Here is a 16,202-nt window from a genome sequence, read left to right as displayed (position 1 = left end):
ACTTCCTGAGTCCTCCTGCACACAGATGGTTGTGGGCATGCCCCAGTGACCTCCACCATCACCCTGAGAACTGGGCTTTGGGCCTCTCTCCAGACTTCATACCAAGGTGCTGGACTCAGCCAATGGCAAAATGGTATGGGTACAGCCTCATCAACAGGTTGTGTTCTTAAAATGATAGGAGGCCTCTCTTCAGCGCATAGTTGTCCTGATCATTCATTGTGACAGCAGGCACTCTCCCGTACCAGCAGAACATGTTTCTTTCAACACAGTCAGCCAGGGGGAGGACAGATGAGACTGGTGCTGGCGGCTCTGTGGTGCCAGCATGATGGCAGGCCAGGCCAGGTCCCTGACAGCTGAGGCAAGGCACAAGTGCAGATGAAGGGCATGATGACTGCTCCTGGGGCTAGCAATCACCTTACCTTGTCATGGGAACATGAGCTGCTGCGACCCTCTTGTGGGCTGGGCACAAGCAAAGCCCATTTGCCAAGCTAGGAGCAAGGAGAGCTTTTAACCTGCAGGCTCGTTGTTCAGTTCCAGTTCTTCCAGTCAGGAGGTTTCTGCCATTGCTGAGCATCACTGTATTGTTAGTGGCCTGCCTCTTTGATAAAAGAAAAAGGTATTCATCACTACTGCCTACTGTGCACAAGGTGTCTTAAGCCTGCTCACTGCAGTTCTGGAAGTATGTGGAATTGTAAGTTTTGACATGTACTGATATTTAGATGTAGAAAATATCCAACAAATTAACTGTTTGGGCTTCTATTTCCAATTTTGCCCCCTTATATATGGCAAGTTAGCATATTTTTGAGCAATTGGGTAAGGTTTTTTTATTTAATATCTTAATTTCCTCAACTATCAGAAACAGGATATATGACCTGGTTAATACCTACAATCTTTTTGTAGTTTGAACATTTTATGACAATTGGGTACATGTATTTTTGCAGGAAAGCCTTTGAAAAGGTGATCACAAGTGCCTGGTGTTGATGCTGATTTCCACTGGTGTGGTTTACGTGTGTAGCTAACAGCCCCATCACCAGCACAGCACTGCGGAAGCTTTCACAACCTTCAGGCTGTGCTGTCAGTTTCTGGTCAGGATCATAGAACAAAGAAGCAACTGAGAAAGTGGTGAAAGTTGTGCAGTTCATGATCTGTATCTCTCTGCATCTCTCTCTCTCTCTCTCTTCTCTCTCTCTCTCTCTCTCTCTCCCCGACACCTGCCATTCACATCGTTTGCTAAGGCCATTTCCCCAATGGGTAAATACTTTTGCTCTCTTGGATTTGGTGGAGAAGCTGGGAGTGCATGTTTTGTTATGAAAATGCTTCGGATATAGTCCCAGATTACCTAGCCCTACAACCCACAGCTGCTGTTTATATCCGGAGCCCAGGGAGTTGATTAGCAGTTGGGTCTGGGAAGAGAATTAGGTTCTCCCACAGGCTTTATTAAAAGGGTTTCTTCTCAGGCAAATATAAAAAAATAAAAATGAAGCCTCTCTTCTCCTTACCTTGAACTGAGCTTTTTCCTGCCCCCCCCCCTTTTTTTAAAGCATCCAGTTCTATAAATATTTGTATCACAATAATAGAAAATGCCGGCTGAGCAAGTGATCTCTGAGTGTCACCCAGTGTGACACAGTGTGGGATTTCAAAGAAAGGGTCCTTCCACTCCCACCAATGACTGGTCATCTACCTACAAGGCATAGGGAGTGTGTCACAGGGGACATAGCCCTGTCCTCTCCCTGGCCAGGCTCTGACTCTGCTGTTCATCATCCTACTCACACTCCTTTAAAGAGCAAAGTTAGACTCATGTTTGCCCCCCTGCCTGTGTCTGGGAGGGTTGGGGGAGTCCCTGGAGGCCATGGAGCCCTTCGTGGGCCAGGAATAGATTCAGAGCAAGGCGGCAGCCCGGAGCACAGCGACAGCACTGTCCCTCTCTAGTCTTATTCCCACCTTGCTAGCTTGAGTTAGTTCTAGATGACAGTTGTAATGTTCAGAAACTGAGCTAAGAAGCCTTCTCCCCCACCACTCATGAGAAAGGAAGCAAGAGAAAGAAGGGCTCCACAGTCACCTTGCTTTGGGAAATAGGGAGCTAACAGGTTCTGTTGCAGGAAGACTTGGCCAAGAGGAGGGAGTATGGAATTTATAGCATTTCCTCTGCTTTGGTGACCTTGACCCTAGTTTTTTTTTTTTTCCACAAATGCCTATCACATTTTCAAAGGTTGGAAGTTTGTTAAAACTGTTGAATTGCTGAGACGATGGATTGAACAGTCGGCATTTCAAATTGGGTGTTAGCAGTGTCAGCATGTCCCCAGACTGCCAGCCCTCCTGCTCCCCTGCCTTCTTGTCTCTTGCTGCCATCCCCTTAGTCATCAGGTGCTGATCATAGGTCTGCTGGTAGACAAAGCAGCCACAGCCTTGCCCTTCTGGTACTTACGGGCTTATAAGAAAACATGTAGGAAAATCTAGGTGTTCATCAGAGAACCTCCCACATCCTAAGCGAACACTTTACCATGAAGTCATGCCCCATTGAAAGCCTCACTTTTCTTGCCTGTGAATTGGGAGCAGTATCGACTTTTTCAGAGTCACCATGAGACCTAATGAGATCATGTGTGTGAAGCTTCCAGTCCAGTTCCTCCCTTCCCATAATTAGTGCATAATAAATATTAGTTCCCTTCTCACCTGTCATTGATTCAGCTGTTTCTAAATCAAAATACAGAAACCAGATCTAAGTCTTATCTCTAAAGTACCAACTTCATGCACTAGTTAGGCAGTGTTCCCTAAGAGTTCCTCTATTGTGCAATGGTTTGATCTGATAGATATAGTCGGTTGTGTCCAGCTAGGAAGGAAACAAACCAGCAGTACAGATTCCCTAAGAGCATTCACCCTTCTTCTTTTACTCACTGTAGGGTGATGTCAGAGTAAATCATCCCTGCAGCCAGGCCTGGGGAGCACAGTGTGGAAGGCCATGCCTGGGGAAAGGACCTTTACTTACCCATTGTTTCTGGTTGCTGTCTGGTTCCCAAGGCAGCTGCTCTACCATTTGTGTCATTACTAGCTCTTCCTCTTCATTAGCCAGAGGACATCCACTAAAGGCTCAGAGCATACTAAATGAATGAGAGATGCCACCTTAGATGTCATCAGATGAGGAAGGTCCCATACGGTTCTGTTCCCATCACCAAGAAGTGGTGGCTGGAGTCGACAGAGACCACTGTGTGCCCATAGCTTCACATAGACCCATAGCATCCAAGTCCCCCGCCTATGCATTATCCGGACATAGCCACCTGTTGGATGTCATGCTGAAGCGAAACAGGAAGAGACTGGCTACCTGAGTGACTCTTGCCCAGGCAGGCATGATGGGAAAGTCCTTCTGTATGATTTCCCCTTCTTCTGCCTTGTCCCTCTGGGGTCTTGGTGCACAGAGAAGGGTTCAATGCTTTGTTTCGTCATTTGCCTTTATTTTGACTCCTGTTATGTATGCCCAGCAGATACCAGCTCCCTCCCCGTTACTTCCTCATCTGTGAAGTAAGGTCTTGCGCAAGCTCAGCCATGAGTATGTTCTTGTGAAGTGTGGCCTGGTATGTGTCACATTTCACCATGCTTTGCAGAAGTGGCCCATGACACATAGACTTATGTTTGTGAGTGGCACAGATGTACATGGAAATAAAGTTAAAACTGAAGTAAAGTGGCCTTGATTCCCTTCAAAAATAAACAGTTACCTAAATCAAGAGTTGTGGATGTTGCATTCAAATGTGTAACGGAGTGGTTCCCCCTGGCCTTTAGGGAAGAGAGTACAGATTCGGAAAGCACCTCAAGCTGTTGCAGATGCCGTGCCTGAGAGGAAAAGGTCAACCCCCATGAACCCTGCCAATACCATTCGGAAGACACACAGCAGTGGCAGTGTCTCTCAGCGACCATACAGGGACAGGGTGATTCACTTACTAGCACTCAAGGCCTACAAGAAACCAGAGCTGCTGGCTCGACTGCAGAAAGATGGCGTAAATCACAAAGACAAGAACTCCCTGGGAGCAATCCTGCAACAGGTGAGGCTGTTGGAGCAAGCCCTTCTGCTCACCTGTTCTCTGAGCATTCATCTGCAAAGGTTCTTGTCGAGTTACTGCAGTAAAGGAATTTCAGGATCATTTTGATCCACAGCCATAAGTATCACTCCTGAATACTGAGTTAAATGATTTTATTTTAAGCATGTAATTTAAAAACCTCCCGAAAATGTGAGCGTTATCTTCATTTAGGTTAAACATACTTTGTCCTGAGAATTCTATTGGGAAACATATAGGATTTTGTGGTCTGCTTTTATTTTTAAATTGCATAAACTATTACCTTAATTTTCATTGGTTAATGTAGATGAACTTGGAATCTGTGGGTCTTTGGTTGACACAAGCCAAAGTGATTTGACTTACTAGATGATTTACAATGTCTCTTGATCTGCCTTGCTGTCCTGATGACACCTCCTTGTATGCTACTGCTGTGCCAAATCAGTCACTTGACCACCTCCAAGGACATGAATGTGTAAAGAATTAACAGTGACCAGGAACTTGATAATCACAATGCTTAAGCATAAAAGTAGGTCATGATTTTCATTCATGTCAATGGTTTATGAGATTGTAGCTCCCTGTAGTTTCCATACTGACGTCTAAATATCATAGAGAGGTCTGGTCCTCAGATGACAGTAGAAGCTGGAGTTATAAACATTAAAATTGGCAGCAGAAAAATTGAGTATCGAAAGCCTTGGAGCTGAATGAATAAAATTGTCTTAGAAGGAGATGAGGAGAATGAAGGGAAGAAGCCCAAAGCAAGGCCCTGAGCTCTGTGGCATAAGGAAGAAAGGGTGAAGGCAACCAGGGGAGGAGAGGTTTGGAGGGAAAGGAGGAGGCGAGCAGGAGAGTGTCCATCCCAGAAGCCTGGAGAAGGGCTGCAGGGCTGGGGCCATGGCTAACTGGGCCGTGTGGTGCTTTGGGTCCACAGACATCAGAGGACTGCTGCGTTTTTCCCATGTAAAGGCTGATTATATCTTCTGTTGACTTATTGGTAAATCTGAATTTAATGTAAGTCTACCATATTCTACTTTATAATAACTTTAACGCTAGGTTAGTATTCAGCTGAACTGTGAGGTGAGAAGCACTGATGATCATAAGGTACTCGTTAATAGCTTAAAAGACATACAAGAAAGTTACAAAAATGACCATCTCAGGAGGAAGCAACAAGCAGCAATGCCTTCCTCCTAGCTTAAAAATTACTTTTGGGCTGCCCCCCAAGGCCCCATGTGTCTGTTGTATACTGGGTGGGTTCTAGGCCTGGGTGCTCTAGAAACTGTTGTTAAGGGATAAGGAGAGATTATCCCTGGCACTACACTTGCTGACAAATGACAATAATTGGGGAGTTCAATTATTTGTTTTTGTAGAGTTTCAAGGACTCTGAATAAGTAGTTCTTCAGGAGAACTGGTAGGTACTAGTTCTCTTCCTGACAAGTTTTTGCTTGTCAGGAAGAAAAAGACAGACAAGTTTTTCAGAACTGATTATGTTTAGGAGGGCTGGGTCTGTTGATGACAGACAGAAAGGAAGAGCTTGTAACCAGCATTTAGACACTGTCGATTTGACTTCTTTTAGAAGTAAGCAAGGATTTCTATTGTAATTCAAAAGTACTGGCGTTTATGATCTGAAATCAGTAGTGATGTTGACAATATAAACCAATTTCCTTTGACTAGCTGGAAAAGTTGAATTTTTAAAATGTCATCTCCTTTTCCTCATATGGACCTTTTATTTGACTAGAAGTATGCCAGATGCAGTAAGCATTCGGGAGAGAAGCATTTAGCTGTGTAGGATGTTTATTTTTCAAGATGTGTTTGAAAGGAATTTATTTTGGTCTGGTGTGTACAAAACTGGCGGTCTCTAGTGTAATTACCTTCATTGTAAGTTCTGAAGGTCACCTGCATTCATTCGCTAGTTAGGGAACCAATCTAATGCTTTGTTTTTTATACCACATACCAGGTCGCCAATCTGAATCCCAAGGACCTGTCCTACACCTTGAAGGATTATGTGTTTAAGGAGCTCCAGAGAGACTGGCCTGGGTACAGTGATGTAGACAAGCGGGCCTTGGAGTCTGTGCTCTCAAGGTAAGTGCATTCATTCTCCTTTTGCTTGAAAAATGATACACGTATTTTAGTCATTGTTATTTTCCCTAACCGGGCATGTGTGTCCTTTTCAGAAAACTAAATCCATCTCAGAATGCTGCTGGCACCAGCCGTTCGGAATCTCCTGTATGTTCTAGTAGAGACACTGCATCTCCTCCTCAGGTATTTCATAAAGTTACAAATCTGTGACCCTCAGAGCCCGGCCAGGCAGCTCCTCTGCTTCCAGGGGGAGGAAAGTGAGGCCCAGAGAAGCTGCACAGCTTGCCCACACAAAGCCACACAGCTCATCCAAGGCTGAGCTCCACCCACAGTGCTGGCCTTGGCTACCCGCCCAGAACTTGCTCCACCACAAGGCACTGCTTGTCAGAGGACTTAATGTCTACCTTGCTTTCCGTTTTCCAAGTTTACATTCTGTTGTAATATTATCCACTTTTCAGTTTGGTCACTAATTAGAAGTCTAAGCCAGCCCATAGCTTTCTCAGATTGTATGGAAAAAATGGAAAACATTTAATTGTATCTGAAACATGTTCCAGAAAAATAATTCTTAGGGGAAAATGTATACAGAAATCAAATTAAAATGGTAGCATTTTTCACCTAGATCCTGTTCAGAAAATAAGCAGTTAGATTCCACTGCAGTTTAGCGTTTACCCCATGAGACTCAACACACAATAGGAAACTGTAGGAGGTCCTGGCCAGTCCTCAAGTTCAAGTCCACTGGTTCTTAGCTAACCAGCCAGATCAAAATTCAGAATCCTGGGAGCTCTGAACAAACCAAGGGACAGCAAGTATCGCTGTTCTATTTTTGCAGGTATATTGGGTGTGGAAGCCTCATTAAAAATAAATAAAAATAAAAATTGGAACTAAAGAGAAAACTCCCATCTGCTCGCTCACTCCCTAAATGCCCCCCAACAGTAAGGATTGGGCCAGGATGGTGCAAGGAGTTGGCCAGCCCAGATGTCCCATATACATAGGTGGCAGGGACCCAAGTCCTTGAGCCAACACCTGTTGCCTCCTACGGTACACACCAGCAGAAAGCTGGACCATGACTCAAACCCAGAGGTTCCTATGTTGGATGTGAGTGTCCCGGACAGCATATGAACTTCTAGGCCAGACACCGTCATTTTAATGCCTCCTATTAGGAAGCTTACATCTACTCCAGTTATATTCTATACTGTCTGAGTGCCACATAGCCTAAATTGAAAGTAAAAAGTTAAGAGTGGTCAAATGTTTTCTTTCAAGTTAAAGTACAAGCCACAGTATTATACTTAAGCAAACATAATGGCTTTATATTTTATGCCTTTCAACTGTCCGAATTTTCTTTTAAACTTCAGTCCTACTATTATTGCTGGATTGGGATAATGTTAGTATGACTTTTTCAAAAGTATTTCTACGTTATTTTGATAGACCAGTTTTTAATACCTACCTTCCCAACTTGTGAATAGAGATGTAAGAGTTAACTAAGATTAAACAGAATCCCAACTCAAAAAAATTACTCTGACAGTGCTGGCTGTTCCCCCATAAGATAGGTGACAGCCAAAATATGAATAATCAAGCATTTGCGCACATTAGTGATTAAATCAGTGTGGGCTTAATGCCTTTGCCCTGACCTTGTTAGTTCTCAGAGTCAAATTGCACAAATGTCTTTCTCCTCTCAGGTAACAGAACTAGGTGAGCTGTGGCTGCAGGGGAAGGCAGCTTGGATGTCCCACTGTGTGGGGCGATCTCACTCAAGTTGATAGTAAGGTTCTCTGGGACCCCAGGAACAGGCGACATGATAGGGAGAATCAAGTACATGCTCCACGAAACATCTGGGTGCCAGATTCTGCTTTTTACTTTGGGTGTGACAGAAGATTTCACTTTTAGTTTTGCTTGGCTTTGTTTTTTCTTCTTGAGATTGAAGAAAGATTTACTGCAACTGTGGTCATGATCTTAAGTGTGAGTCAAGTCCCTGAATTATTTAGCCAGTCACACATTTGAGAGCTGTTCTGCTCATTTTCTCATGTCCCTCCCCTAGAAGCGGACTTTGGATTCCGATTTCATCGATCCTTTAATGAATAAAAAAGCTCGAATATCTCATTTGACAAGCAGAGTGCCGCCCACATTAAATGGCCACCTGAATCCCACTGGTGAAAAATCAGCTGCAGGCCTCCCGCCGCCCCCTGCAGCTGCCGCCATCCCCACCCCTGCACCGCTGCCTTCAACTCACCTGCCGGCCTCCAACCCTCCACAAACTGTCAACTCTAACTCCAACTCCCCCAGCACTCCAGAAGGCCGGGGGACACAAGACCTGCCCGTAGACACTTTGAGTCAAAACGGTAGCATGTTTTCGGACCAGCAAGACAAATATACCTCTAGGACTTCTCTGGAACCCTTACCCCCCGGATCAGTTCTACTGAAGTGTCCACAGAAAGACATGGAAGACAACCATTCAATGTCTCACAAGAAGTCCAAAAAGAAGTCTAAGAAACACAAGGAAAAGGACCAAATGAGGAAGCATGACGTTGAGACTGTTGAGGAAAAGGAGGAGGACCTTAGGAGAGAAGAGGAACTAGCCAAGCTGAGTGACTCCAGTCCAAATTCCAACGCAGGTATTTTTACTTTTTACCCAAAAAATAACTGTATATATCAACTGAACCAGAAGAGCTTACTCGCATGAGATTGAGTCATGTGTAATTAGTAAGGCTTCTTTAGCATATGCTTTTCCGTGTAATTATTGTGTTTTTGAGCAGAGTTTTCCTTTCGTCTTATGACTGTCATTTTCAGTCTGTTTTTAGCCAACTATTAAACATGCTTTCTAAATTGGTTCAGAAAATAGTGGCATTTGAAAATGACCCCCCACACTGCAGAAGGTGGCCTCTGAGGCTCTTTTACCTATCTGATGACACTAAGCAGCCTCAGCGTGACCTATTATATGCCATTTTGAGCTGATTTAACCAGACACATAATTAGCAATAGAAATATTCATTTCCTTCTTGCCCACAGAAACAGGGTCACCCCTGCTTTAATTAATCCTAGCACAGGGGAAATGTCAGATTCCTTGCAAAACAGACAAGATAAAATTACATTTACAGATCCACAACATCATCTTCATTTGCAGTGAAAGCAATTTATCTTTTACAAGGCTCTTGGCTGCTATCAGCTTCATAGATCCTAAGGTTTGTATTTGCTTGCTTGTTTTTAACTTTGCAGAGTTCTGTTTTAGTTAACTCCGATCAGTTGTTAGTCATAAAATTAATCATATCAGACTTTATGAAACTTAAAAGATAATATAAAGACCAGATTAAGCCTAAAATGGCTGTTCCAGGTACAGCTAATCAGTAAAAAGGCAGTTCTGTGACAGCATAGTTAGTAACTAACAGCAAAATGAGATTTTTTTTTCCTTTGAGAAGTATAATCCTCCAAACTTAATGCTTTATATACCAGCACATAGAAGAGCCTCCATCATTTAGCATTCCAGTTAATTTTAAACCCAACTAAGGCAAAATTGCTCAGGAAAATTCAGTTGAGAAAATTTGCTTTAATAAAATAGAATTGCAGGGAGTGTTGTCTCTTTTCTACTATAAATCTGTAATCCTTAGATGTAGCTGAGCAGCTTTGCCTGGGAGAGAAACTGATGGTTTGCAGTGCTACTTCCAAAGAAGGGTTAGAAACTAGAGTATGATGCCATGCCCTGGCTGACCTGTCCTGGGAGTGGGGAGGGATGGTGTGCGGAAGCCTGTCTCTTGAAATATTTATGTAGATCAGTATAATGTGTACTGTTTAATGGTCCAAGAAGCTCTATGTAAGCTTTTTTCCTTCACCACTCTTGAATCTGAATTCATCAGATGAGGGAAAAGATGTGAGAGTCCTGGTTCAGAGTGAATACGGCAGGTTCCTGGTGTACTCCGCGAGCCAGCCTTCCCGCCCTCTGATGGGCACCTGAGTCAGCAGCCTGCCTGTCAGGGTGTGGAGGCCTCCAGCCAAGTGTGAACCTGAATGGATGGACCCTGGGGTCGGAGGCTGGAAAAGCCTTGCTGGCCTCCGAGTCTCACAGAGGATGCAAAACCATTGAGAGCCAGTGGAGATTATTACCAATGTGGGACAGCTCCAGACCCCCGGCCCCTGCCCTGGGTGCAGTTTAGCCTGGTGTCTGAGGCAAAGGGAAGCCCGGGTGACCTGCACTTAATACTTTGCCATGTGCAGCTCGGACTGTTGTAAAAGCGGCAAGAAGTCTATATTCTACCCAATGGATTTCATGTACTTTGTCCTTTAAATTATTAAGCCAAGAAATTATCAAATATTCCCTTTTTTATTTTATAGTGAGCTGATATGTTTCACCTGCAGACAGGTCCAGGTCTCAGTTATTAATTTAATTCTCTGCTGAGTAATAATAAGTCTAAATATATGCCACAGAAAGATGCATCGAAAAAAGTGGATTACTGAGCATTTGCATGCTTTGGCTGCATAGTCTGAGTGACTGGCACTTTTATTCAGTCTTTAGTATCATGACCCACGATGAGAGGAGTGTAAACAACATTCAATAATACCTGGTTTTAAATTGCTTTAAACCGATGGGAGTGCTTCCTACCCAGCCATGCTGCCTGCATGCACAGAAGGGCAGCAGTAAAAAGCCAGTGACCGAAGCAGTCTGCTACCTGACTCCATCGCCTCATCTGCCTTGTTTGAGACCCATGAAAAGTAGATGTTAATGTCAAATGTGTGTCCCCCATTGTGTGGCTGCATCTGCCACCGCAGTCTTTGAATTGCTGGGCAGATGCCACAACTGTTGTGAAAGAATGGAAGAGTGACCTTGGGTTAAGATGGAATTCCTTTGTTGTGCAGACACTGCAGTAGCCAGGGTGCTTTAAATGCCTGGCTGCTGGTCATAGGGCCACTATTGTTCGTGTTCAATTGTATTCCTTGCTCACTGCTGCTTATTGAGATGGAAGAATAGAATTTGAGGAAAAGTGTTCCAGATGTTTCTAATCCATTTTAGAATTACAGGCATTTGATAACCATCCTGGTGATGGACGCTGTGAATTTTCTTTTCCATAGGAGTTAAAGAGGGTTGCCCTGCCCCCACGGAGCCGCCTTCGACAATTGAACTCCCAGATTATTTGATGTAAGTGCCTGCGTCTGCCCATGGAGAGAGCTGTGCAATTTTAGAAAGTCTGCGAATTCTTTTCCCATCATTTGCAAATCAGAAAAGTAAGAAGTTCCCGAAATAGAGTGCCGGAGCCACCCCTGCAACTGAAAGGCTGCCATTAAGCCTGCTTGTCCCAAATCCACCCTTGTCTGCATAAGCAGTTTGCGCCTTCCCCTGCTCTGAGCTGTGCTCCTGGTCCTTTAAGTATAGGGAAGCCTGCGCTTTGCTCCCCCTCAGGCCAGGCCAAGCATCTGATTAGGGAAGATTTCAAGGATTTTACTCTTCAAAGCTGCAAGCCCATCAGTGTGCAGTCATTCAGCTGGGCCCTGAAAGGGATGGCATATCACTGACAAAGTGCTTACACTTCTGCACCCAATAGTATCAAGCAGTGGTACATTGATTGCTGTTTAACCAAAGTTCTCTTCTCCAATTAATTGGAAAAGGAGACACCAGTCAAATCCTATCGTTTCACTGTAGTGCCAGTTATAATGTTATTCTTGTTATGACAGCAAGTTGTTAAATGCTGAGCTGGGGACATTTTTGTAACTGGTTATCACAGAAATTACAATGTAGATAGATAATTCTAGCCTTTTAACAGAATAAAAGACTGCTATAAAATGAAAATAATTAAGTTGCAAGATCCTGGAGAAATGGAGAGAAAGCAAACAGATCAGATGCAGACGGCTTTGAAAATGAACTCATGTCCAGAATAGCCACCACAGAGGGTGGAAAATGGAATTGTGGCCATGTGAGCTCTTCCCCTGTTCAGCAGGACCCACCTAAACAGCAGGGCAACCAGAAAGTGTGTCACTGCAACTTAGCCATGTGGAAGCTGTTGTACTTGTTGGGGAAGGAGCTGGCATGAAAACGTCATGTTTCTTGTCCTCTCCTCACTAACAGAAGCCCCAGCAGCCACACCGAGTGCTCCGTCCCATGAGGCAGTGCGTGGCTGTGGAAGCAGCTGCCCGGGAGGCTCGGCTGTGTGCAGCTTGGCTTCCTGGGCAGTCCCCGGCTGCAAAGCCCCTCAAGGCTGTCCACCTGCTCCCGGCTGCACACCCACTGGTCTCCTTGAACGGCTTCTGAAAGGCTACCCGCTGCTGGACTCCCCATGAGTCAGTGCAAAGCTCGCCTGGTCTGGTGGCAGATTTCTAATTCCTCTCAGAATGCCAAGGCACCAGGGATCTTGCGAACGTCCACAGCCATGCCTGTTACAGAAACATCACACAGAGTCCAGATGTATTTGGCGAAACCATGCAGGGAGACCAGAAAATAATTCTGAGCTTTTCCCCATGGACTCAAGACTGTGGCTGTATTTTGCCAACCTAATTAGTTAATTCTCTATTTGAAAGGTTTTTCTGGGTTACTGGTCGAGGATGTGTGTCTGTTATGTATCTAGGCTGTGCGATTGTTTGCTTAATTTAAGTAATAACAATTTATTTTAACCAAAGACTACATTGTATTTACATAGCAAGAAATTCTAAGTGATAAAAAATAATGAATTTAAAAAATCAAAAACAATTGTCCCGTAGGAAAACCAGAAGCACATGCAATGACAATCCCTAGAATAATTCATATTTAACCTCAGTACTACTAACTGTTATATAATAGGAATACTTTTGTTATTTGTGGCTTTACATAATTCAGACCATTAAAAATTTATTCTGTCACCGTATTAAAATAGAGCCACTTAAACCGATAGCAATTTTTGTTAGAAATACTGAAATGTGTTTTCAAATGAAAATGCCAGTATAATCAGGTAGCAGTCAACTGCTAAAAATTGGCTTGAAAATTATTAAAGAGAATATCAAAGGTGTGGTTTTTTGAGAAAGTAGGAGAATTATATGAGAAATCACAATCTGAGTTTCCAGAGCAGTTGAGCTGTTTTGCTGTGGCCCAGGCCCCTCAGCCACTCGCCCCAGGCCCAGGTTCCCTCTGGGGTGCCATCAGAACAGGCCCTGTCTAGGACAAGTGTTTCTCTGCTGAGCTGGTGTGTTTCTTTTACAGCCACAGTGCCCGCATGGCAGCTTTAAATCAACATACCACTGCTGTCTCCATTACGCTTAGAAAGTTAAACCTCTGCACTGTCTAACTCAGCATGAATAAAAATATTAATAAGGACAGTGAATCTGCTCACTCACTGCATCGCTTTGCTCACATTTCCAGCTGGGCATCAGTGATACAGCAATTTTGGTGAAACAAGTAAGATTACATAAACCTGTTCAGAGCGGAGTGAACACTAACGTTTCATCCCAGTGTGCACGCCCCAGAACATCCTGAATCTCCCACATCTGCCTGAAATTGCTTTGAAATCTGCATTTCAATTTGAGAAAGTCTACAGGATTTTGTATTCCATAGCAGGAGCATAGAGTTCCTAGAACCAGGCCTGGTGGGATCCCAGTTCCCAGGTCCACGAATCAGTGATACAAAGTTGGGCTCTAGTTTAAAATGCCATTTAAATGTACTTCCCACGGAAGGAGAAGGGGGATGACGGGAGCAAGCCCGCGGTAGCACGGTGAACATCACCCAGACAGCAGTTCTGAGAGGCTGAAAGCCAGGACTCCCTCCTGCAGACCATGAGCCCGGAGTGCTTTGACTTAACAGCACTCCAGGGCCGCGAGGGCAGACTCCTGCTGTCCCCTTGCCCTCTGTCTCGGTGTGACAGTGTGGACAACATTTAGGGTGTGCTAGAGAATCCTTTGGGCTAGATGTGTCAGGACCTTCCGTTCACATAGTTGCACTTTAATCCCATTGCCAGTAGGTCTCCCTCCCTCACTTACTTTCCTTTGCTTCTTCCTTTGTGGCAGCTTTTATGCCCTCCTGTGTGACAGTGTCACCCAGAAGGTCTTTGAAGGAGTGACCTGCCAACAAACCAGTGACAGAACAACACTGAATACTAGCGATGCCTACGTGAAGATAGCAAGTGGATATTTGGTTTAGCTCTTAGACACATGCAAGCCTGTTTATGATTTGGCTACCTTCCATATATCTGCCCTTTTTTCTCTCTAGAAAATACATTGCCATTGTCTCCTACGAGCAACGCCAGAATTACAAGGATGACTTCAATGCCGAGTATGACGAGTACAGGGCTTTGCACGCCAGGATGGAGACCGTGGCTAGGCGATTTATCAAACTGGACGCACAACGAAAGCGCCTTTCTCCTGGTTCCAAAGAGTATCAGGTGAGTGGATGTACTCCTAGATGGACGGGCTGTTTGAGTATACCTTCTTCCCTTCCCTATCCAGCCAACCAGGCCAACCCACTGCTCTCCAAATCCTGAGCTCCCATAGACTCATCTCCCTGTGCCTTCAGGAAGCTAAAATTCTGGAGTATAACCAAATGCAGTGAACATGTTTTGCCATCAGTCTATAAACCCCTGTCACCTGTCACATAGAATATGGGGTATTGAGAAAAGTACCAGACTCAACTGCAGAGAGGGAAAAGTTGGATCTTGGGATTCACATAAATGTTTGAACACACTGCTAAGTCAACTCCGATTACAGCTCCTACATCTGGTGCCATCCCCCTAAAACTGTGCTATTTCAATAAATATAAAATTCCTACTTTAGTAAAAAAAAAAAAGTCTGACTTAGAATGGGGGATACAGACAAAGTAAAGAGAATGTAATGTGACAGAGGTTTACAGTGTAAGAAGGTAGATGTTCCCAGCCCTTGTAGAGACTGGTGTTTGTTAGCTGGTTTTTCTGTTCTCACTTCTCAGCTGTACACAGTAGCGTTACAGCTGACAAGGAGCTGATAAGGTGTATCCCTGGACTATTTTCATAATTCCTAGTAAGAGGGCTGATGGAAATGGGCATTTTCCACATAGTCTAGGTGGATTGCCTTGTCAAGCTTCCCAGCTGCAGGTGGCAGCGCACTTCCATTTTGGTCCATGACCTTGGTTCTGGCCCACACCTGTGCCATACAGCAAATGAGTCTCACTCAGCAGCCTTGTGCCATAGAAACACTGGGCCTTGATGTCTCCAACACTGGAGGACTCTCAGACCTGACAAATTGGTGTGTGAGGGTGTCAGGATATGGGTGAAATGGTGTTTTGGAGTCATTTTTTCTTTAGTTATTTGACAGTGTACCTGAGAATATTTAAATGAAATGTAATTCCAAGTGTTGCTTAGTGGTTAGGAGTAGGTTCTAGAACCACATTGCTGGGATCTAATTCCCAGCACTTCCACTTAATATTTCTGTGACTTCAAGCAGGTTTCTGAAAGTCTCTCTGCCTCTTTTCCTCTTTTCCTGTCTCTCAAATGAGATAATCATGGAGTAGTTGAAAGGAACAAATGTAAGCAAGAATTTGTAAATTGCTTAGATCTGTGCCTGATAACACGAAGACTAGCTATTTTGCTTTGTTTTTAAATTTTTATTTTCACTTTTTTTGAAAGAGACTAAAACAGATATCTTTGCTGGGTCACTTATCAGATGTCCACAATATCCAAGGCAAAGCCAGGCTGTGACTCCCACATGGATGTCCGGGACCAGAGTACTTGAGACCACCTGCTACCTCCTGGAGTGCATACCCCTGGAAAGCTAGAGTGGAAAGCAGCCAAGGCACTCCAGTACACAAGTGGGCTCTCAAGCATTGTGCCAGGTGCTCACACTTGGCTGGCTATTTTTCCTGAGCCCATGTATTCTTTCAGAAATGTGTGTGTTTGTATGCATGTATGTATGCTCACAGTAGCCAGGGCTGGGCCAGGGGTGAAGCCAGGAGCCCAGGAACTCAATCCAGGTTTCCCGCATGGGTGGCAGAAACCCAATCACTTAAGATATCACTGCTGCCATCACTCAGAGTACACATTAGCAGGAAGCTGGAATTAAGCAGCCAAGCATCAAACCCAAGCAGAATGCAGGCATTTGAACCAGTATCACAATTTTCAGTCCACTCAGCTGCCTCAAGAATACATCAGTACATCAAGTGCCTCCCTTCTAGTA

At 44.3% G+C, this 16,202-nt stretch overlaps 1 protein-coding gene across 2 annotated transcripts in view; it reads left to right on the top strand.

Moving 5' to 3' along the window:
• ELL2 (elongation factor for RNA polymerase II 2) overlaps positions 1–16,202 on the top strand; it is a 62,870-nt gene that overhangs the window by 44,809 nt on the left and 1,859 nt on the right. The window contains exons 5-10 of one of the 2 annotated variants that reach the window (XM_004586192.3): positions 3,772–4,031; positions 5,995–6,119; positions 6,212–6,299; positions 8,152–8,725; positions 11,172–11,238; positions 14,269–14,440. In XM_004586192.3, coding sequence (XP_004586249.2) covers positions 3,772–4,031; positions 5,995–6,119; positions 6,212–6,299; positions 8,152–8,725; positions 11,172–11,238; positions 14,269–14,440 — 1,286 coding nt within the window. The remainder of the gene's footprint in view (positions 1–3,771; positions 4,032–5,994; positions 6,120–6,211; positions 6,300–8,151; positions 8,726–11,171; positions 11,239–14,268; positions 14,441–16,202) is intronic. The other variant, XM_058656412.1, reaches the window with a different exon arrangement.

This window comes from Ochotona princeps, chromosome 28, assembly GCF_030435755.1.
Source record: "Ochotona princeps isolate mOchPri1 chromosome 28, mOchPri1.hap1, whole genome shotgun sequence".
Taxonomy (NCBI): domain Eukaryota; kingdom Metazoa; phylum Chordata; class Mammalia; order Lagomorpha; family Ochotonidae; genus Ochotona; species Ochotona princeps.
Note: the sequence above shows the minus strand (reverse complement) of the source record. Positions and strands in the feature narration are given on the sequence as shown.